Raw genomic sequence first — 17,504 nt, 5'->3', positions numbered from 1 at the left:
AAAAGATTCCCTCATCAGATAGTTGGTCATTTGTCATTCAGTAATTAATGCCCATGTCTTGAGGGTGAGACTGAGGGGATATGACCCTTGGTTTCTTAATGCCACGTGTAAAAGCTATGATAGTACTTGAGAATCTAACACCTTGATGGCATCTCGGTTTATGTTTCCAAGACTTCATCAGAACCGTTGATCTAATCCTGGCGTTTAGGAACCAACTGAATCTAACCAGAGCCATTGGATGTGTTGATTGAGATGATCTGGATCGTTGTTTTGTTTTGCTAATAAAGAGTCGTTTGTGAAGAGCTACATTGGATCGTGTTCGCCTGTTTTTTGAAAGGTTGTGAAGGGCGTATAAATAAGTTCAAACACATGTTTGGAATACTTTACATTTCTTCGTTTTTTAGAATCTCCAAAGTTCCCACAATTTCTTAAGATTTTCAGTGCATTTTGGTCCTTCAACCCTTCATCAACAAGTCCAGTTCTTCATCTCTAACACAGGTTCGTCACTTTCTGCGCTTTCCTTCTGTTTTTATGGTTTGATCACTGTAGTTTTTTGCTTAAAAAACTGTAACCTTGCATGAATGACTTAGAGTTACTCCGTTACGGTGGTTTCCACCGTTGTTTATGATGGTTTCCACCATGTACGAGGAGTGTTAGGATTTTAATCTTGTTTAAGTGTTGTGGTTTGAGTTTTTTGGAGGGAGAAATACTGGCGATGGGTTGAGTTTTAGTTAATAAAATCTCCGACCCGTTGCTGATTGGGAAAAGGTTTCTTCGCCATAGGAGAAAATGTTTCCGCTGTGAGGCTACTTTTATCGTGGAAAGTTGCCAGCTTTTGGCTTTTTCACCTCTGATTTGTCATCGTTTTGTGAAGATGTTCAATCCCTTCCTCACCATGGTCAGTCTGATAGGTGAAGGAAGGGTGGATCTGATTGTTAGATTCCCTTTTTTCCTTCCTTATCTTTCAGGTTTTCTATGGCTGATAAATCTTAAATGGGGGATGAACCGCAAAAAACGATCTCGTCTTTCGCGTCGAATGGAGCGGGGGAAACCCCTTTTCGCTTAATTGGGAGTAGTGAAGATTGGGAAGTGGAACTTTCGAGTACTTCTGAGAGAGTGTGTTCGCACTTTCTGAATTACTCCTTATACGAGGTGGTCTTTAAAGATGTGGGCCTCCGATTTCTGTTCTCCGATTTCCAACGGGAAGTTTTTTGGTGGACGAAGCTATCTCCTCCTCAAATTCACCCCAAATCTTACGCGTTTATGAGAGAGTTCGAGTTGGTGTGCCAACACTTGGAGGTCACTCCCTTCAAAAATGTATTCTTTACTCCTTTCATTGTGCAACGAGGAGTGGAAAAGGGAGGAGGTTCTGGTTGGGTTTGCTTCCGCCAAAAAGAGAAAATTTTCGACATTTTTGCGGGGAAAGTAAGGAGTTGGAAGGAGCGCTAATTTTTGGTTAAACCAAAGAGCGCAACGGCTCAGAATAACCTTCTGAGGGATGCGGTCACACCCTTGGTGGCAAGTGGCGAAGCTCCTGCTCGGATCCCATACTTTCCCTTGGAGTGGTGCAGCGAGCACTATAAATTCAGGCCGAACGATTACTGTCGTACCCTTGATCGGCTGAGTGGTGAGGAGAGGGCAGCTCACGACAAGCTGTGGGCTTATGTGAGAGCCTTTATGCCCTCGAAATCAGTGGGTGAAGATGGAAAAGAGGTTTCGGTGGCTCATTTCATCGACACCCATGGCCTAATGGTATCAGAGGATCCGATGGATCTGCTTGGTAGTCTATTTGTCTTATTATCTTTTTGTCCCTTTGGTCGTTCTTTCTTTATGTTGTTTTAATGTTTCTGCATACTTGATATTTTGCAGGAAAAATGAAAACCTCCAGGAGCTTGTAAATAAGACAAACCAGAAGCTTGTTGGGAGGAACAAAAAGAAAGATGTTCGCATGGCGGAGGTGACCTCTGATTCTCCTTCCACCTCGGTGGTAGATATGTCTAGTGATGACCAAGCTAGGGGAGGAGCTGTGGAATCCTTAAAGAGGAAGAGGGTTGAGATAGCTGAAAAGGGGGAGAGTTTGCTCGTTAACGTTATTCCCCTTCGCTCCGTGGATGAGGGTTTGTTTCCACTGCCCAGAGTATGGTCTGAACCGGACCGCGATGGACCTAACACCACCTTCTGCCTGAATGACCCAGGATTGAAGGTGATTCAAGACCTAGGGACCGCTGGATGGAGCAGAGCAATGACTGAATGGATCATTGCTACAATGAAGGCTTTGGAAATTGCGGTGGTCGTGAACAACACCTTTACCGAAGGACAAGTTATGGCTGAGGTGCTGGAGAGGGAGAAGGATGCCCTTTTGGATAAAGTGGCCTAGATGGAGGAGGAAAGGGTTAAGGCTAAGAAGAAGTCGGACGGCCAAATCGTTGAGCTTGAAAAGCAAGTGGAGGATGCTCAGAGGGCCTTGGAGTAGGAGGTTGAAGCAAAGGCGAAGCTCGCTGAGGAGAATAAATCCCTTGAGGATTTTCGCAAAGCCAACCTTCCCAAGGAGGATGAGTCCGACGATACAGCTGATCTGGACTGTTTTGGCATGCTGGAGATAATTGGGGTCTTTAAGACCAACCTTGAGGATGCGGCCAAGCATGGTTTTGACAAAGCTGTCGCGCAACTGAAGGTAGTCAATCCCGACGTAGAGCTGTGCGTCGAAGGGATCGGTTTCCTCAATTGGGTTGAAAATGGAGTGATATTGTCTCCCCAGCCTACCGCTATGGATGTTGATGGGCATGTTGCTAACACCCCGACCAAAGAGGTCGTGTAATTTTATTTTCCTTGTTGAACAACTTATTTTTTATTGTGACATGCCTGTGTGCCACTGACATTGTGCGCCCTTCGTGGTTAGCACTCCAAAATTTATGTAATTTTATATTTTGCTTTCTGCGGCTTTATGTTTGCTCGTTTCTCTATCATATTTTGCTTGAAAATGTATGCTTTATGTCCTAGTGTGATGTGTGAACGGAGTGCTCGTTGCGTGAGGCTTTTGCGATAGAATTTGTTTTTCAAATCCTAAGTGTTTTTTGAGCGATCCATATCTTTTTATGTTTTAGGAATACCGATCTGTATGCTCGCATTTTTACCTGACTTAGATGTATGCGTTGTAAGATTTTTGTTGTGATAAATCCGAGCAATGAATCAAAAGTAGGTTTGATATAGTGGCGATGAGGGCCTACCCCCCGACAATCTTTGCTTTATTGTTTGAAATGAAGTGATGACTGGGGTGTTTGCCGATGATTATGATCACCTGGTGAAGTACTTTAAATCATTGTTTGTGAATTAAAGATGTGCCCTTCCTCCCCCAAGTGTTGTTTTGTTTGTTGAAAAACAAACACTTGTGAATTATTGTGCAAGGGGATCCGAGCGTGGACATTCTAACTTTCACGCGGGGTGCTTTTGTTAGAAGCTTATCACATCCAAGAGATTTTTATCTGAACGTGTGTTCGGAGTTGTGTTTTGAATGTATAACGGTGGATGAACAAAAATAACTTAAGTTCAATGCCCTGAGACGTGAATCACCCATCACGAGCTGAGGTTCTACCAAACAATGTCGAGCAGTGATATCGCAGCTGTAAGTGAACATACTGAGGAGTCAAAGAATCTGTTTGTATTAGATTTCCTTAATCCTTTATATTGATTTTGGATTCGGAGTGGCACGAAATTCTTCATCCGTTGTAGGTGCTCGTTCGTGAGAGCGTGTAGTTCGTTGGTTCGAACTGAGTGCGTGCGATTTGTTCGCTAAATTATCATTTAGGTGTAGTACCTTTTAAGTTTTTCGGCGTTCCAATTTCTAGGAACGAGCCTTTTTGTGAGGTCTTTGAGGTCGTAGGCTCCTGTCCCGGCTTTCATCAGAATTCTGTAGGGTCCCTCCAAGTTGGCAGTGTGTTTCCCTTATTCAAAATCTTTTTTATTTCTTCGCAACACGAGGTCGCCGACTTCAAATTCTCGTTTGATTACCCTTTTGTTGTGTCAGGCAGCTATTTTCTGTTTTAGCGCTATTTCCCGGAGAAATGCCTCACTTCTTATTTCGTTGATGAACTCGAGTTCCTCGCGTAGGTATGTCGCATTGGTTTGGAAGTCTTTGTCGGCGCTAGTTCGCCAGCTGAGTTTGTTCGCCTAAATGGCGATGATCGCCTCTGTTCCGTACGTGAGGCGAAAAGGTGACTCACCAGTTGTGGAATGAGGTGTTGTTCGATAAGCCCAGAGGACCTTATGACGTTCCTCAGCCCAACTGGTTTTGACTTCGTCGAGCCTTCTTCGTATTCCACGTAGGATTACTCTATTCGCTGCTTCGGCGGCGCCGTTCGCTTGAGGATGTTTGACAGAGGTGAAGCTTTGCTTTATGTTCAAGTTTCTTAGGTAGTCTTGAAACCTGCGATCGGTGAACAAAGTTCCGTCGTCGGAGACCACGAGTGCTGGTATTCCGAATCTCGCTAAGATATTCCTTTTGAAGAAAAGGAGTACGTTTTTGGTTGTGATCTTTGCTAGAGGTTCAACTTCGATCCATTTTGTAGAGTAGTCTACTGCCATGACTAAGTATTTCAGTTGTCCGACAGCTTTAGGAAATGGTCCCAGAAGATCGATTCCCCACCATGCGAACGGCCAAGCAGAAGTTAGTGACGTGAGTTCGGCTGGAGGGGCGATGTGCATGTCCCCATGTCTTTGACACTTATCATATATGGTAACGTAGTCCTTTGCATCTTTAAGCATGGTGATCCAGAAGTATCATACACGTAAGACCTTTTTAGCGAAGACTTTAGCACCAAGATGTTGTCCGCACATACCATTGTGAGTTTCGGCCAGGGCTTCTTGGTCCTCGTTTGGTCTGAGACACTTGATTAATGGAATGTTGCAACCTCTTTTGTACAAGGTTCCCTCCACTAAAGTGAATGAGCATGCTCTTTGTTTCAATTTTGTTATTTTGTAAGGATCCGAAGGAAGTTACCCACTAGTGATGTAGCGTATCAACAGTCCTCGCGTTGATCTCGAGGAGGTGAGCTTTTACCCTTTGGACGCTTGGTTCCGTAAGGACTTCTTGAATTACAGTTCTGTTTCTGTTAGCAGTTCGCGTACTAGCTGATTTCGAAAGAATATCCGCCCGAGCATTCTGTTCGCGGGGAACATGTACTACGTCCACGGAGTCGAATTCTTTCATTTTAGTTTGCACTAGCTAGACGTATTCTTGCATATGTTCTTCCTGGACTTGGTATTCGCTAGTGACTTGAGAGGCCACGCATTGAGAAGCTGTACAAATTTTAACTCTTTTGGCTCCCATGTCTTTGGCGATCCGTAATCCCGCCAGGAAGGCTTCATATTCGGCAGTGTTGTTTGTCATCACAAAGGATAGTCCTAGGGACAGTTCGATCATGATTCCTTCGTCATTTTCAATCATTATGCCGGCACCGCTCCCTTTGGAGTTGGACGATCCATCTACGAAGATGGTCCATACCTCTTCTTCTTTTTCCTCAGCTGGAAAAGTCATCTCAGCTATGAAGTCAGCGAAAACCTGTGCCTTTAGTGATTTTCGGGATTCATAGTGTAAGACAAATTCAGATAATTCGAGCGACCATTTCATCATCCTTCCAGCGACGTCAGGGAGACTCAAGATTTGTCTTATGGGTTGATCGGTTCTAACTAAGATAGTGTGTGCCAAGAAGTATTGTCTCAGCCTCCGATCAACTGTTACTAAGGCGAGAGCTACATTGTCAGAGCTACTTTGTCAGGATTGGCTTCAATTCCTCGCTCTGTTAGATAGAAACCGGGGAATTTTCCCGCCTGTACCCCAAACGTGCATTTCTTAGGATTTAACCTCATGTTATATTTTCTGGTTTGTTCGAATACTCTTTTGAGATGGGTGGCATGATCGATCTCCTCTTTGGATTATACGATCATGTCGTCCATGTGTACCTCAAGAATATTTCCCAGAAGTTCTTTTTTGTATATTTTGTTCATCATACTTGATAAGTGGCTCCTGCGTTTCTTAGTCTGAAAGGCATTACTCGATAGTAATAGTTTCCTGACTCGGTTATGAATGCAATTTTTTCCTCATCATCTTTAGCCATAGGTATCTGATTGTACCCAGAGTAGGCGTCCATAAATGATAAGAGTTTGTAGCCAGATGAATTAACAACTTGTTTATCTATGTTAGGAAGAGGATATGCATCTTTAGGGAAAGCCCTATTGTGATCGGTAAAATCAACACACATACGCCATTTTCCATTAGATTTTTTGAAAAGTACAATGTTTGAGAGCCAAGTTGTATACTTGGCCTCAGCTATGAAGCCCAGATACAAGATACGATACGGAGACGATACTGCACCGATACGTCGATACAGAAATTTTCTAAAAATCAAGATACAATACGGCTGGGACACGTTAATAAAAAAAATAATTAAATGTACAATATAATTATAACCAATTTTTTTAATATGCAAATATATTAACAAACACAAGAAACCAGTCATAGGTTATTAAGAGAGTGATGATTAGTCAATTATATACACAATATATCCCAAAAAGAGCACCATCAGTGCTATACTATATCCAAAATGAACATTGTTAGTGCTATACTATATCGATCCAAAAAAGAAGCACTATATCCAAAAAAAAATTAAAATTTAATCTTTAGATACTCTTCTGATACATATCGGGAAGTATCATATAATTATTATTTTTTAAAATAAAATTTAATCTTTGGATACTCTCCTGATACGTATCGGGAAGTATCAGGCAGATATCGGTGCAGGATACGTAGGGGATCGATATGGTACGTCATCCATTTTGAAGTATCTGGGATTCACAGAGCCTCGTAAATGAATTTTGCCTCTAAGAGGTCTTTTACAGCTTTCTTAGCAGCCTCCGCTTTTTTCGGAGACTGCTTCATACATCGCTGAGCAACAACGTTAGCACTAGGACTAATTGTCAGCTCGTGACAGGCGACACTGGGGTCGATGCCAGGCACTTTAGCTGCGCTCCAAGTGAAAAGATCATCATTCTCCCTCAGGCAAGCTATCAACTGAGCTCATGCGAGCTCAGGTTACCCTTTGCCGATTTTGAAGCACTTTGAAGGGTCGTCTCCAATGGGGATCAGCTCAAAATCTCCATATGAATAGGCCTAAGAATTTCCACGTTAAGTGGGTCATTCTTTTCCTTTTTCAACTCTTTCTGCTCAGACTTGGTGATGCGAGGTTCGAGCTCGATCAGATTGGAGTCCAGAAGGCTCGCAGCAGCTTTCCCTTCGTCCTTAGAGGATTGTTCAGAAAGGGAAACCGAGTTTTGGTTCTTATTTGCCTGCCAGAAGCATCTTCGGGCAGCCTTGATGTCTCCATGCAGAGTAGCGATGACGTTATTGTCTGCATGGTACTTCAGCTTCAGGTAGCTGAGCATGCGTCCCCAAGCTGCGCCAGCCCTGTCCCCCCCCCCCCCCCCCCAATAATGCAGTTGTAGAGGGAGGCACAGTCGATCACCAGGAATTGGATCTTTATTGTTTTCTTCCCTTCTTCGTCCCCGAAGGTTACGAGAAGTTCGACATAACCCCACAATTTGGTGGATGAGCCATTGAATCCGTAGAGTTCGGTTCCAACGTAGGGAGAGAGATTGTTCTTCGTCAGCTGGAGAGTTTTGAACATCCCGGTGTACATTATGTTAAAAGAGGCCCATGTGTCTATCAGGACTTTTATGACCTCGAAATTGGCCATCCCAGCTTGAACGAGCAATGGAATGGCAGAGTTTGGTGATCCTCGAGGCAGCTCATGGTCGTAAAAGGCCAGTGGTGGTCACCCCACAGATTTTTGTCCTGGGTGGACCAGATGGTTGACGCTCAGCAGCTCCTCAAATTTCCTTTGCATGATCCCCACGGAGAGGTGATGAGTCAATAATGAGTCATTAATTAGTGTCTTTTAATTAATATTTAAGTTTATTTTATTTAGATTTAATATGTTTTTAATTCCTTCTAGAACTATTTTACTTCAATTGCAAGTTATTTTATTTTAGGAACAAATATTTGAAAGATGGAGTCTTGGAGCAAAAGAATGGAGAATTGGAGCTGATTCATGGCAAAAATATGAAGATCTCATATAAAAATATCTTGTCCAAGAATTCATGCCAAAAATATGAAGATCTCATACAAAAATATCTTGTGCAAAGAATTTGAAGATCCTTCACCAAAATATGAAGATCTGATACAAAAATATGAAGCCAACCAATAGAAGCTTGACACGCCCCCAATTTGCCTTTTGCTGCTTTTGCTTTAAAGACAAGCTACCTATTAGTTTCTTGTGGAACATTCTAGTGATTAGTTGCTTAGGTTTTAAGTCGACATAAGACTATAAATAGAGTAGCTAGCTATCATAACAATTCATCTTTTGTTCTTGGAATAAAAGTTCACCTTTATTTTATTGTTATTTACTTTTATGTTCTTCTTCTTCTTCTCTTCTATGTCTACAATGAACGTGAGTGAGTAGACTCTTCTTGTGTTGGGATTGTTGGGTAAGTCTAAATGACATAACCCTAATCAAACCAAGCCTTGAACACTAATTTTATATAAATCTAATTTCTAATCTAAATTCACTGTTTTAACATGAATTAACAATTATCAAACTGTAGAAGCGAAAGTGGAGAGTTAGTAATTGTTAATTCATTATCTCAAATATCAATTCATAAAACGAAAGTGGAGTTTTGATATTCGAACAAGTGAATTTAGACAAGGATTGCGAAACATGAAAATAGTCTAGCAAACCTTGAGACACATAAAGTTTTGAGCTTCAAGGATTCCAAAGGCAATCAACCATGAAAATAGGCGTGGTTGCTAGAGGAACACACTCACTGAGACCGAAAGGAGATGTGATAGGCTAAAGAGAAACTTGTCTTTAGAAATTAAATCCAATATAAAATTATGGTTTAGGGTTTGTTTGTGAAGGGCTTGTTATTTAGATGAACCAATAATTCCAAGACACTTTTTATTATTGTTATTTTCTTTCAATCAAAAATCCAAACTTTTCAACTCAAAACTCTTCTCTAATCCTTATTGAAAGTTAATTGAATTCATAACTCCCTGTCGGAACGATACTCTTTTTATTACTACATCGGTAAACCGTGCACTTGCGGTTTTATTTTATTACTACATCGGTAAACCGTGCACTTGCGGTTTTATCCCATCAAGAGGGTAGAGACTCCACCGGTGATGACATTAGCAGTGGAGAAGTGTTCCCAGGTGCACGCATATGGAGTTATTTCCACGTGTTCTGGGAACTCATCGAGCTGCTCGACCGACATAGCGACGACCGGGTTCTTCTCTCTTCCGTCGGTGATTAGTTTGACGGTTTGTCTTTCCGGCTCAGAGCTCTTGGTGAATGTTTGAGTCGGCCTCGTTGTATGAGCATTTCGATCCCATCCTTCAGATAGATGCAGTCATCAATTAAGTGTCCATGACACTTGTGGAATCGACAGTATTTGGTCTTCTCGACCCCTTTCTTCTCATGTGAAGGGGCCTTTGGGGGTTTGACCCCGGCTTCCTTCAAGTCAGCCACAGAGATTTCAGCAAAGAATTTTTTCCCTGGACATTGCCAAGGGTGTGTATTCCGTGAAGCGACCACCATGTCCTTTGCCTTCACGGGTAGCTTTGCTTTCCTTTTTTTTGTCGTGGAAGAGCTTTTTGGATGATTCAGCAGGTTCTCCTTCATGGACTTGTTGAGGCTGTCCGCATAGACTTAAGTGTCGAGAAAGACATTATCAATTAATCTTTGTCCAAAAAAAAAATGTTCATTAATCATTTTAGCACTCCTCCTTAAAGAATGTGATCTATACGATTTTCTGCAATTCCACATATAGTGACAGTGATCCTGTCGGATATACTTTCATTTCCCACACAGAAAAACACATGGCCGCTCAATTAGGCAACCCACCCCAAATCCCAATAATGGAAAGAAATATGTTAAAATATGCATGGTGATATAATTTCTCTTCTATATATATAGCGACAAGGACACCCTTTCACTCCCCACACAGAAACCATTTTGCAAAACAACTAAATAATAGAGTCCAATTCTTTCACTACAGCCCTATGGCCACTCAAGGCAACTTACCAATTATAGTGTCTAGAATTGGCATCATAGGTGCTGGAGTGAGTGGTTTAGCCGTAGCAAAACAACTATCACACTACAACCCTATTGTTTTTGAAGCCACTAATTCAATTGGTGGTGTTTGGAGACATTGTTCCTATAGGTGTACTAAGCTTCAGTCACAAACATGGAATTATGAATTTAGTGATTTTCCATGGCCTAAAAGAGAGAGTACTGATTACCCTTCTCATGCTGAAATTTTGGAATACTTGCATATTTATGCTGTTCAATTTGATTTGTTCAAGTATGTTATGTTCAACACCAAAGTGGTGGAAATGAAGTTTGTTCGGGACAAAGAAGGTTTTGATTTCGGACGTCTACCCAATGACCACGGAAATCCACTTCCTGGTCGTCCTGTGTGGGAGCTTTCTGTCCAAACTAATGAATCGGACGCAATTCAGGTCTTTATTCACTTTTCAACTCATAAACGAACTTCAAACTCATCACTTACGATACTAAACAAGATTTTTGAAAAAGATTAAATTTGCAATCGCAATTTGAGTTACAATATCAAATTTTTTGACATTTCCTGTCCTTGACGTGACCACAATTAAACACTTAAAATTAACTTTGCTACATTTCATTGCGACATTGACAACATCAAAATAGTGGTTCAACCGAGTTAAAATTTGATATTTTTTTATTTTTAAAATGTCAAATGTTATTGGTTATTGTTATTAGTGAGAAAAACATAAGACATGCATGTGTAAAAATTGGTAACAAATTAAAAGAAGAAAATATATATTAAGTTACTTTTATAGGGACAAAAAAAAATTATGAGGTGCCGTAGAAGGATAAGAAATGGACAAGTGAATTCCAACGAAAATCGAGTCTGACAGAATGGACTAGACTCCCACAACGTAGTGAACAAAAATTCGAATTTGTCTGGTAGTGGTACTCACATTAGCTTTTGACACCCTCAAATAAGATGATTTTATCTGACATGTGAATATCTCATATATATCAAGGTTAACAACAGCATATATAGACTTGAGTTAGTTTTGTTGTTTTTTAGTATTAATTTATTAGCTGAGAAAACTATTTTTTTACTAAATAAAATACTTTATTTTACTTTGTCTACTTGATGTTTCAGCGGTACCACTTCGAGTTTGTAGTGGTTTGCACTGGAAAATATGGTGACATACCATTGATGCCAACATTTCCATGCACCAAGGGCCCTGAGGTGTTCAAGGGTAAGGTTTTGCATACCATTGATTATTGTAAACTTGATAAAGAAGCTACTAGTGACCTTGTTAAGGGAAAGAAGGTTGTGGTTGTGGGTTACAAAAAATCAGCTATTGATCTAGCCATGGAATGTGCACAGGCAAATCAAGGTAACAATTTGCTCTTGGATGATTTTTAATATTTTTTTCTTAATTTTATTGTACGTGACTTGTTCTAAATTGCGGTTGTAGTAAAACTTATGTTATGTTAACAACTCATCAACGTGCATAATATAATTATACATGAAAAGAAAAATCACAATGCATACAAGTCTGGCCCTTTGAATTTGGATGTCTCGGACGAATCATGAGATTGTGCACCTATAAAAAAAAATTAACAAAAAATACACATGGATAAAAGAAATGAACCAAAAAGATTATTGTGCATTTTCATTTGACATTGTGCAAAAAGAATGCGATCGTTTGATACATACTCTTAAGAGACTATATATATATGACACCGACACTTATGGTTTTGGTTGTTGTCAAATGCCAATGACTTGTGTTCTAGTGTTAACAAATTGAGATGGAGAGGTTAGAGATTGAGAACTAGAAAGAAAGGATACACATAAACTCGGGTAAAATAATATGGCTTTTGAGTGTTAATATATACGAGCTAAAACTCGGACTCTTAAATTATTCATACTCCATATCATTATTCTAATTTTAGAGCCCAATTGTGGATGTAGTTGATTTTATTCAATATTTTATCTAATCACATGCATTTATTAATTTTGACTTTTATAGTGCCCCTATAACTTTGTTAGCAAGTATTTTACGTTTAAATAATATAAATTCTCCTTTAATTAATATATACAGGGACGGATCCATATGTTAGAGTGTGTAGGCTTGTGCCTGCACTAAATTTTGAGAATTTTTTTTTTAGGTGGTAGTAATAGAGTAATATATAGTTATAATTGAAATGTTGACTAAATGGCCCACATAAACCTTACAACACTTTTTTATTGGTCCACACATAAACACACATTTTGACATAAAGTTTATATATTTCTATTTAATGTTTTAAATTTATATATGTTTATTTAATGTTTCAAATTTATATGTATGTGGTGCCCCCACTTTCCAAAATTCCTGCATCCGTCACTGAATATATATATATATATATATATATATATATATATATATATATATATATATATATATAATTTGAGTGCCCCTAAAAATATGGTGCACTGGGCTGCCGCCCCTTCGGCCCATGCTCAGGGTCACCCCTGAGTGCATATATGACATATCTTAACACTCAACCTCGATATAACTAATATTTCTAAATTCTTTGTTTTAAATTATTTACTAAAACAACTATCTATCAAATTTTTGTTACTTAACCAAATGATTGGACTTAAGTGATTAATGAGCTCCACATAAGAAGAATGGTTTAAAACAACCCGAGTTTAATTTCTGGTGGAAATAATTGTTAACGAAACTTTACTTACCTAACGGTCAAACTTCAGATTACTGGGATCCTTTTTCCATAAGAATAACACCAACAAAAATTTACCTACTTACTACTAGAACTTGTTTACCTCAGAACAAAAAAATCATTCAAAAGAAAGATAGGAATGAATTGTTACAAGTATAACTTACTTAGCAAGGTCGCTATGATATTATGGGACGGAAGTTCAAACCGCAAACCTCGAATTTTTCATTTATTCAGGTGAAATTCTAGCTACTAAACTAATTTTAAAAAATAAGAAGGATAATGATATCTACTATCAACAAAATATCAAATATTTTTTAATTGAATTATTACAGGAGCTGCACCGAGCCGTAGCATATTCAGCTAAAAATATTTTTTTAATCACCACCCATTTTGCTAGTTGATCAAGGGAGCAAGAATGGCTTTACTGTTTTGATGGTTTATCCTTTATTTTATGATTCCTTATTTTATATTATCTTTCTCTTAACTTAAATAAGCTGCATGCCTTTCAGGTGGTATTAGGTATTTTGGTAATGTCTTTTCAGATCCATTATTTCTAATTAAGACAAAACATAAATCTGACTTAAATTTTTTATTTAGATATTGCGATTGTGTGGTCTCTCACTTCTTTTTTTTTTTTAAACAATTTTGCCTTTTATGCTTTTCTTTATTTGTAATTTAGCATGTGAGTTTAAACTTTTGCAATCCATAAACTTTTGCGTTTTTTAATTTAAAACATCATAATGACAATGTTGCTTCAAACTTGTTATGAAGGACCAGAAGGGCAACCATGCACAATGATCATAAGGAGTTTGCATTGGACACTTCCACATTATAGGATGTGGGGAGTACCATTTTTCATGTTCTATGCAACAAGATCAGCACAGTTCCTCCACCAAACACCAAATCAGGGTTTACTTAAAAGCCTTTTATGCCTCCTATTATCTCCAATGGTAAATAAATATGATCTTAATCCATTGAATTATTTTTTAAATTCATGTTTTTAGTGGTAAAAAAAAATTCAATAAATAACTAAAATTTAGAGACTGGCCATATTATACCTCATGATTCTGTCATTCACAAGTAAATTTGTGATGTGCTAACATAGTATAGAGAAAATTGGAAACATGACACTTCTACAGAAAAATAATCTGAGTTAGACTTTTGAAATTGACCATTTCGGAGACGATTCAGCCTCATGAGAAAAGAAAAAAAAAAAAAAAAAAAGATATCCTCCTACCGACATGAGGACATATACCCAACCGACACAAATGGGATTGGTTGTAGGAATATCTTTGGATGCCTACCATTGGTCAAATACTTTAATTTCAATGTCTTATAAAAAAAAATGTTGATGGTTAATTATTGTCTCTAAATTTGGCTATCTATTATTTAATATTTTTTATATATAAGTAAAATTAAGGGTTAATATATGTTTACCCCTCTAATATTTGCGGTTTTTGATTTACTCCGTATAAAAAAAAAAAAAATTAAATTCCATCTCTATATTTGAAAGATTATTTGATTTTGGCCTTGGCATCAAATTTCAAAATTTAAAGTATTTTTGTCACCTGTAATTTGAGCAAATTTCGGTTTATCCTCTGCCATATCATCGATTTTGCACAGTCAAAATTCATGAAGGTCCAAAATCAAAGAATCTTCGAGTTACAGTGTTGAAATCTAAACAATTTCTTTTTATAAGGGGTAAACCAGAAACCACCAACTATACCGAGGAATAAACATATATTAACCCTAAAATTAATTAACACTCTATGATATTTCTAGCAATTAGAAAAGTTTTGTTTGCTTAATTTTCTTTTATTGTTGAATTAATGATATTAAACAGAGACGTGGGATTTCAAAGTTCATAGAGTCCTACTTGCTGTGGAAACTTCCGTTTGAGAAGTATGGATTGAAACCAGAACACCCATTTGAGGAAGATTTTGCATCTTGTCAAATAGCTATAACACCAGAGAGTTTTTTCAATGAGGCTGATAAGGGAAAAATAATCTTCAAAAGAGCATCAAAGTGGTGGTTTTGTAATGAAGGAATTGAATTTGATGACAACACTAAAATTGATGCTGATGTTGTTCTCCTTGCAACTGGTTATGATGGGAAAAAGAAGCTCAAAACACTTTTGCCTGAGCCTTTCTGTAGCTTGTTGGAATACCCTACTGGTACCATGCCACTATACAGGTAAACACAATTTTGAATTATTAAAATAAAGTAATTAATACTTCCATAATATTCTAAAGCGAACACGGATTGCCTGTTGTCATTATCTACAAGCAATCATGTCATCAGGGAGATCGTGATCGTCTGATGATCTGACTATCTGATCTCAACAGACGATCATGATCTCCCTCGTTACATGATTGGTTGCAATCAGTGACTAGTGACTGCAGAGAATCCGCGCTCCTTTCTAAGCATTGTTGAGAATGAAAAGTCAAATTTCGATATATTTTTGACAGGGGAACTGTCCATCCATCGATTCCAAACATGGCCTTTGTGGGTTATGTTGAGAGTGTTTCAAATCTTTACACATCCGAGATACGTTCCATGTGGCTTGCTGGTCTATTAGATAACAAATTTAAGCTTCCAAATGCTGAGAAAATGCTTTCACAAACAATTAAGGACATGGAAACAATGAAAAAGTCTACAAGGTTTTACAAAAGGAACTGCATCACAACATTTGGTATCAATCATAATGATGAAATATGTGAAGATTTGGGTTGGCATACTTGGAGGAAGAAGAACTTCATCAAAGAAGCATTTACTCCTTACACTGCTGGTGACTATAAGAAGAAAGATTGAGATTTCTATTTGGTGCATATTGACTATGCTATTATATTGTTGCATTTAATATTATGATTTTCCGTATGAATAAAAAAAGTACGCATATGAATAAAAAAAGTATGTTTGTTGTTCTTTAAAAATAATAATGGATGGCCTAGCTTTTCATAAAAAATTTCTTACCCCTCAATTTTTCACCGCATTATGTTAACATGAATGCAAGACAAATTTATATACTTTAATATGTTTTTCATATTATTTAGAATTTTATAACTAATAATCCTGGAGCCCTTTTGGTTGGTTGTTTAAAAGACCTAATTCCAATTTTCTAGATGCTAAAGACCTAATTTAAGCTAGCTACACTTGAAAAAGTATTCATAATGCAGCATTTGGATTTTGGAACCTGAATTTGGACGTTGCTTTGTGGAATGATGGAAGATGGGGGAAGGAAAAGCTCTTTTGATGGGGGTAGAGTATGCTCAAAATTTCAAGAAAATTGCTCTTCTCTTATAAAAAAATTGCTCACTTCCATCCAAACCGATGAAAATACCCCCAACATTGACTTAAAACACGCAGGTGTTAAAATCAACGTGAGTTAACGTTGATTTCAGGGTGAGTTAAGTCAAGCAGATTACATGTCAACGTGACTTAACTCACGTTGTGTTTAACACCTGCGTGAGTTAAGTCACGCTGGGCCTGTGTTAAGTTCTAGAACACAGAAATGACATTTTTCCCTAAGTTCCTTCATTCATTCATACTTCCATACATCCATTCCATCATTTTCACCCATGTTTTCATCATTCATATGTAACATCCCAGACTGCTTACAGGGATTGCCGACTAACCCCACAAACCAACACGAGTCTTTTCAACATGCTTTGTCCTCACTCACATGCTTACCGGGAAACTTCCCGGTAGGTCACCCATCCTAGTACTACTCCAAGCCAAGCACGCTTAACTGTGGAGTTCCTATGGATTGAGCTACCGAAAAGAAAATGCATCTTGTTGATATGGGTAGTACCTAACAATTCTTATAAGTCTTCCTTCAACCATGTAGTCCCATACCTACACGGCCTTCGGATCCCTCTCATTCCGATGTGATTCGGTTCCTCCTATCAACGTGGGGTCATCCTGTAACAGCCCGACTTCCTTGGCTACCCGGCCTTGGCCGACTTCCACTATGGGCTACCCGGCCTTGGCCGACTTCTACTATGGGCTACCCGGCACTGTTACTAGGCCACGTTGTGGGTGTTACATGCCCACCAGCTTCCGCCTAGTTCGTCCCCGAACCACACCGTACTGGGAGAGGTCTGCTCTGATACCAAGTGTAACATCCCAGACTGCTTACAGGGATTGCCGACTAACCCCACAAACCAACACGAGTCTTTTCAGCATGCTTTGTCCTCACTCACATGCTTACCGGGAAACTTCCCGGTAGGTCACCCATCCTAGTACTACTCCAAGCCAAGCACGCTTAACTGTGGAGTTCCTATGGATTGAGCTACCGAAAAGAAGATGCATCTTGTTGATATGAGTAGTACCTAACAATTCTTATAAGCCTTCCTTCAACCATGTAGTCTCATACCTACACGGCCTTCGGATCCCTCTTATTCCGATGTGATTCGGTTCCTCCTATCAACGTGGGGTCATCCTGTAACAGTCCGACTTCCCTGGGCTACCCGGCCTTGGCCGACTTCCACTATGGGCTACCCGGCCTTGGCCGACTTCCACTATGGGCTACCCGGCACTGTTACTGGGCCACGTTGTGGGTGTTACAATTCATTAATTAATAATTAACATACGCATAATAAAACAAAAAAATTACGCAAAATTAAAAACCAATAAAGTAATTAAAATGTCATAAAAATGAGCAAAGGCCCG

At 38.9% G+C, this 17,504-nt stretch overlaps 1 protein-coding gene across 1 annotated transcript; it reads left to right on the top strand.

Moving 5' to 3' along the window:
* Positions 1-10,050: 10,050 nt before the first annotated feature.
* On the top strand, positions 10,051-15,865 carry LOC146946207 (putative flavin-containing monooxygenase 1). Its single transcript, XM_085744358.1, has 5 exons — positions 10,051-10,570; positions 11,263-11,503; positions 13,605-13,783; positions 14,677-15,026; positions 15,302-15,865. Exons 1-5 carry the CDS (start codon positions 10,112-10,114, stop codon positions 15,642-15,644), a joined length of 1,572 nt encoding a protein of 523 aa, XP_085600484.1. The 5' UTR covers positions 10,051-10,111; the 3' UTR covers positions 15,645-15,865.
* Positions 15,866-17,504: the final 1,639 nt, after the last annotated feature.

The sequence above is a fragment of the Medicago sativa genome, chromosome 2 (assembly GCF_051527215.1).
Source record: "Medicago sativa cultivar Bolivia chromosome 2, Bolivia_mono, whole genome shotgun sequence".
Taxonomy (NCBI): Eukaryota; Viridiplantae; Streptophyta; class Magnoliopsida; order Fabales; family Fabaceae; genus Medicago; species Medicago sativa.
This window is presented reverse-complemented; position numbering and strand designations above follow the sequence as displayed.

Bases quoted from the DNA above. Each gene is read 5' to 3' on its own strand.
- LOC146946207 (XM_085744358.1), top strand. From the start codon at position 10,112: ATGGCCACTCAAGGCAACTTACCAATTATAGTGTCTAGAATTGGCATC. The intron at 10,571-11,262 runs GTCTTTATTCAC...TTGATGTTTCAG, and splicing joins ATGAATCGGACGCAATTCAG to CGGTACCACTTCGAGTTTGT. The intron at 13,784-14,676 runs GTAAATAAATAT...GATATTAAACAG, and splicing joins GCCTCCTATTATCTCCAATG to AGACGTGGGATTTCAAAGTT.